The sequence below is a fragment of the Hyaena hyaena genome, unplaced genomic scaffold, assembly GCF_003009895.1.
Source record: "Hyaena hyaena isolate Hyena2069 unplaced genomic scaffold, ASM300989v1 scaffold_218, whole genome shotgun sequence".
In the NCBI taxonomy this organism is placed as follows: Eukaryota; Metazoa; Chordata; class Mammalia; order Carnivora; family Hyaenidae; genus Hyaena; species Hyaena hyaena.
In genome coordinates this window covers 667,991-673,990 of record NW_024080851.1, presented here as the reverse complement: position 1 = coordinate 673,990, position 6,000 = coordinate 667,991, and the positions used below count along the sequence as shown (strand labels likewise).

At 54.3% G+C, this 6,000-nt stretch overlaps 1 protein-coding gene across 1 annotated transcript in view; it reads left to right on the top strand.

Annotated features, from left to right (window-relative positions):
- The first annotated feature begins 2,629 nt into the window (after window positions 1–2,629).
- VOPP1 (VOPP1 WW domain binding protein) overlaps window positions 2,630–6,000 on the top strand; it is an 89,581-nt gene continuing 86,210 nt past the window's right edge. The window contains exon 1 of the mRNA XM_039243014.1: window positions 2,630–2,761. Coding sequence (XP_039098945.1) covers window positions 2,708–2,761 — 54 coding nt within the window. The 5' untranslated portion in view covers window positions 2,630–2,707. The remainder of the gene's footprint in view (window positions 2,762–6,000) is intronic.

The following is a 6,000-nucleotide window of genomic DNA, read 5'->3' as shown; positions in this document are numbered from 1 at the left end:
AGATTAAGTATCCAGGGGTGTGATTCTGGATTGTATGGTAGTTTGATTGTATTTCTTGAGGAACCTCCATCCTGTTTTCCACAGTGGCTAGACCAATTCGCATTCTCATCCCCAGTGTGCAAGTGTTCCTTTTTCTCTATATCCTTGCCAATGCTTGTTGTTTCTGGTGTTTTGGATTGAGATAAGAAAGATTTGTTTCTGCGGGTGTGAATGGTCTTTTCCTATCTTTTCGTGGCCATGAGCCTTAGTGGATTTATGATAGATGTATTCTCCATCTTCTTCCTATGAGTAGACCCAATCAAAAGAGAGAATTTATCTCATTTCCCAATAGTCGCTGGTTTGAGTCACATCAGAGAAGCTCCTAGAAGACTTCTTTTGGCATCTGTTGAATCTCCTATGTCTTCAGATGAAAATCATCTTTACACCAACTCTGGGGTATTGAGTGGTTTTTCTGAGTCAACCCCTCCCCTTTCCTTTAGTCCAGCATCCTCACCTCAGTAACAACTAGTCTCCTTACGAAGTTGAAAGTAAGGACCATTACTTATGCTGGTGGTCACCCCAGCCTAGAGCTTAGATTCTCAAGTTGCTGTCTATTTGTTTCAAAGTGGAAATTAGAAAACTGGAGGTAATCGAAGTTGTGGGAAAGACATGAGTAATTCCACTCTTTTTTTTTTTTAATGTTTTATTTATTTCTTAGAGAGAGAGAGAAAGACAGAGAGACAAAGAGAGAGAGAGACAATGTGAGCAAGAGAGGGTCAGAGAGAGAGGGAGATACAGAATCTGAAACAGGCTCCAGGCTCTGAGCTGGCTGTTAGTACAGAGCCTGACACAGGGCTCGAACCCAGGGACTGTGAGATCATGACCTGAGATGAAGTCGGAGGTTTAACCGACTGAGCCACCCAGGTGCCTCACTGCTTTTACTTCTATAAGGAATGACTCCTCCAGTGTACAAGGGAAATAAATGACGACTAAGCAAATGAGCATAGGCAAAGGCTATTTACTCAGAGCTTGGTATATCAAGGGCGTGTGCCGCTCTCTCTCGTATTGGACAGAGACTCAAAGGCAGGCAGCGGAATAGGAAAGCATGAAGGTAGAACTAAAGGGAAGGCTTCCAGGATGCCCTGACTGGAGGCTGTTGTCGTGGAGAAAGTGTAGGTGAGGTAACTAGAAGTGGGCCATGCTGTGGGGTTGGTTAGGGGAGTAGATGCGGCTTTTTCTCTGATTAATTCTAAATTGAAAGTGGGGACAAAATGTATGAAAGCTGTCAATTACTAATCAAGCCCTAGCCATTTGGGGCCAACGTGACAGGGGTTATTGTTTGGCTTTCTAGACTGTAAGAGATAGTGGTTTGATTTTCTGCAAGTCTGACTTAGAGATAATAGGCTGGCAATTGTGGATAATGGGTTGTTTTCCTGAACTAATAACTGCCCCAGATTGTGGGTCCTATTTTGTCTTTGAATTCAAGTTCTACCACATCTCGAGAGGCGCACATGGCCTCACAGCACTGATCCTAGGTGAAAGTTCCCTGGGCCCTGGCTGCTCCTATTTTAGGGCTTTTTCGGTTTTTCTCCCTCCCTTTAGGTCTCTGCTCCTGACAATTTACCAGAGAGGCCTGGCCTGCCTCTCTTATTTCCGGTGGCACCTGCCATACCTCCTAAGTAGTGCACATCATTTATTTTTCTTCCTGGTGACTTTTAATTTGACATGCACACCTTAATGTCTTCCTTCTAATTATCCATTGCCCCTCACTGGACTGAAGTCCACACTTCAACCTAGAGGGTAGCTACTGTGTCTATGTCGTTCACCGCTACTATCCCCAATGCCCAGGAGAGTGCTCAGCCGAAAGGTGGTGTAGACACCTACGGGTGGCATCCATGAACTACATGCCCATCATTCATGCCATCTCCCTGCGAGGAAAGCTGAGCTCTGCCATTGGACTCTGGGCCAAGCCCAGTCACTCATGTATTTGCTTCCTTTGAGGACATAAAAGCCCAGGTTCTGGGGTCTTCCTTCATCAGGGGCAGGGGAGTAGGCCTGTCCCAAACAACAGATGAGAGCAAGTCCTGTCCTCTTTAAGAGTGGTTGTCTTAGACTTGTCTTCCTCTTGTGACTTGTTCAGAGATTCGTGTGCCCTCCTCTTCACTCGGGGAAGCGGCCTGGCCGGCCAGCCCTCACCCTATTACCAGTTCCTGCCAAGCATACACCGGTCATCTAGAACCAGGCAGAGGGCACCCAGGAGAGATAGGAGACTGGGAAGAAAGCATCACAACGTTTTGACTTCGATTTTTATTTATTTAAAAAAGATTTCTTGATGTTTACTTATTTTTGAGAGAGAGAGACAGAGACAGAGCCCTAGTGCGGGAGGGGCAGAGAGGGAGGGAGACACAGAAGGCAAAGCAGGCTCCACGTTTTCAGCTGAGCCCCCTGCCCGGCTCGGCTCCCAGGGCCCGCGGTCCCTGCCCCAGCGGGCGCGCGGGGAGTGTGCGCGTGCGCGGCAGTGCGCGCCCTCGCCAGCCGGGGGGAGGGGGCGGAGCGCGGAGGAAGCTGCGCTGCGCTCGGCGCTGTGGCTGCGCGACCTCCGGCCGCCCAGAGCCCCCAGGTCCCGCGGGCCGGCCAGGGGCTGCCGCCCCCTCTGTCCTGGCGCACGCCCCACGGAGGACGCGTTGCCGACCCGGCAGCGGCGCACACCCGGAGAGGACCCGGAGCCATGGGCCGCCAGCCCCGGAGGGCGGCGGCGCTGCTGCTCGGGCTGCTCGTGGAGGTAGGAGCCGAGGCGCGGGCCGCGCCGCCGGGGCGCCTCCCAGATGCGCTCGGGGAACCTGGACAATGCCTGCGGCCCGGCGCGGGGCGCCGCCTCGACGCCCCCTGGAAGACCGTCTGGGAGAACACGAAAGGGCCAGTGGCTGAGAACCACAGCCTTTCTAGCGGACCCGTGTCAGCCCCGGTGCTGAATAAGTAGGGATCCTGGTGACAGGGTCCCGTCCGGCCTCCCCCCTGCTCTGCTTCTCTCTGCCTTCCCCTTCCATCCCCACCCGACACCGCCTGCCCCTCCCCACCCCCACTGCCTCATGCTCCAGGGTTCTTCCTCTAGTTTCTCCAGGGGATCCGGAGGCCTCAGGAGTGACCTTTATGCATTGTACTTCCCCCTCCCTAGAGGAGGAGGCCCCGAGATCGAGTGGGGCTTTCGGTTGGGGGGGGAGGGGCGGTGGTCTGGGAGCGGCGCAGGCGCAGAGTCGCGGCTGCGGGCTTGCCCTTGGAGGTGGGAGTGGGCTGGCGGCTGGAGGCGCGAACCCGCGGACTTGTTGTGGGAGGTCAGGGCAGTGCCAGGGAAGTAGCGGCGGGAAACATCCCTGCCTGTGAAAATGAATCGCATGGTCTTCAGATTCCAGACAAGCATTCCAAGGAGAGTTTGGGTGGTGGGCGTGATTTGCTGGAGCCCGGCCCGGGAACTTGTGGAAGCGACTTGGAGTGGAAGCGCCAGGGAAACTCAAGCCCCCGTGCCTCCCCCTCACCCCCCTACCCTGCTTAGAAAGTTGCACCCTCTGATGGGGGCCGGGACCTCCCCCTTTTGCTAAAGCGGGTTCTTTAAATTGGGACCTAATGGGACTTTGGGGTAAGGAGTCTGAATTAGGGTTTGTCCGACTCCCTATTCGGCCTGATTACGGAAGGCAATTTGCATTCAGTCAATGACATCAAAGGAAATGGGCGATGAATAACTTAGGCTTCTTTCTGTCTTTTCCATTTTAGAGGGTTGTCAAAACTCTGTCCTAGTTGGAGATCTGTGCTGGAAAAGACTTCGTTTTCTGAATTGATTATAAAATAATTCTTAGGCAACGTGGGGTGGGAACTCTCCCAAGAAGGTTGATGGAAAAGCTGCTTGTCCCAGGCGGACTTATTGTTTTTGTACCTCATAGCCCCCTGGCTTGGTATCTCCTACTTCTGTGAGTGCCTCGGCGCTTGCATTCTTTCTGTTTGTTCAGGATTTGGAGGCCTTAGGAATCCCATCTCCTCCGTGACGGAACGACGGAGACGTGACTCTGAGACCAGGCTGTCCCTCAAAACCAGAGCATCCGTACTTGAGCCTGCAGGGCTGGCCTCCTAACCTCCTTTTCAGATCAGCCCTTGAGGAAATGATCTCTCGCGCCATGGGTTCTACCTCCCAGGTGGTTGTGTGTGAGGTGCTGTGCCCTGGACGGAGTCGGGGCCGCCTCAGGGACCCGGTGCTTCCCAAACAGGCTGCTTGGTTGCCTAGGAATGTCTCCTCTCGAGAGAGTGTTCAACTCCTGTCTGACAGGTTGAAAACCTCTTGAAGGCAGCGCTGTGACCGCAGTGAAAGCAGCAGACTCCAAGCTGAGGCTTTCACAGACTCAACTATCGAGAAGATTGGTAATTTTTGTGTGCAATAGGATGGTGTGGTATAGCCCAATTTTACCAGATGGCTCTCCTGAGCATCTGCTTTGTCTCTGGGGGAGAGTGGTCTCTCTCAGGAATTCAGCAGAGGTTGTGGTTGTTGTTGTATAACCCGTCACGTGGAATTTGGTACATGAGCTAGATACCCGGGATGTTTTCATCTTCAGTTGGCTGCCCTGGATCTCGTCTCCACTTGGTTGTTGTCAGGGCACCTTGTGATGCTTTAGAGGTCCCCGGCCGCATCCATCACTTGCCAAATAGGTGAGAGGCCGAGTCTCTTCACCGTAAGACCTCAGACCATCGCGGGGACCGTTCGCTGGCCTGTCACAGTCCGCTGCAAGCTGGCATAGCCGGTTGTCTTTGTTCCTTTGTTCTTTCTGCCTGAACCGGCTTCTTTCCACTTGTGGCGCAGTGGATCCTGCAGCCCCCTAGATAAGGGGGTTCTTCACTCGCGGCCCTGCACACTCTCTCCCTTGCCGGCACCCGCTGGAAGCAGGCAGGGACTTTGTCCTTGGGCAGGCAGGCAGTGCTGGGGTCGGCAGGGGACTAGACCCTGTGTTGAGGAGGACTCTCCTCCCGTGCCTTCCCATCCCCAGCAGTTCACTTCCCTGTTCGACGGCAGGACTGCGTGTTTGTTTTCTTACTTGGCCAGCCTTTGTAGAGCACTGGCCGGGTTTCAGGCACTGCTCTGAGCATGACAGATACTCACTGATGACACATAGTAACTCAGCAATTCCTCTTATCCGCATTTTCGTTCCCGTGGACGATGGGAAAGCACTTGCGCTCAGTCTCACTGCTGTGAAACGTGCTGTGAGACAGACACGCGGGCAGTGGGGCTCCACTTCCCCGGGCTGCGCTGCTGGCCTTGCCACGGCTGCACATGCAGAGACGGGGAAGGGTGTGCACCTACTGTGGCCTGAGGCCGGGTGGACTTGGAGAGGTACGTGTCCCATGAGACTGGGAGCCCAGCAAACTCTGCCCTAGGAGCGGAGTCACACTCTCTCAGGGGAACCATATGCTTTGGCCTCCAACCTGGACAAGTGGGAGAGTGAAAGGCGGGGGGCCCTTAAGGGCTGTGGCTGCCCTGCAGGCATGGGTCAGCAGGACCTCCTAGGAAACCCTGGTGGGGTGTCCCCCCCACCCCCCGCCACCTAGGCAGCGATGAAGGAGGAGCAGGCTGTGGCTGGCCCCATCCCTTCTGCAGGGAGGCTTCTGGGGAGCTCATTCCGCAAGTGACCTTTCCTTTGGATGAACTCAGAGCTTCCTGGGAATGGCATGAGAAGGGGATGAGGACCCTACTTTCATGTCCCCCATTTCCCTGTCGTGTGTGCTAGCTGCCCAGGCGCTGAGGTCGAGAACGTGGTCCCAGAGTAGGGGAAGCCCACAGCCTTTTGTGGGCCATCAGATGCTAACGTTCTCTGCTGGTTTTCTGTGCACTGGGCTGTCTGAGTGCCCCCAGGAAGGGTGACGAGTGCTAGGCTGTCTCCCGGTGGCCTTCACTCAGCTGCAGGGCACCTTCCCAACCAAAAGGCAGTGAGTTTCACATTGGATTGTGCTTTAGTTGAACCTGGGGAGTCATTAAGTTGTAAG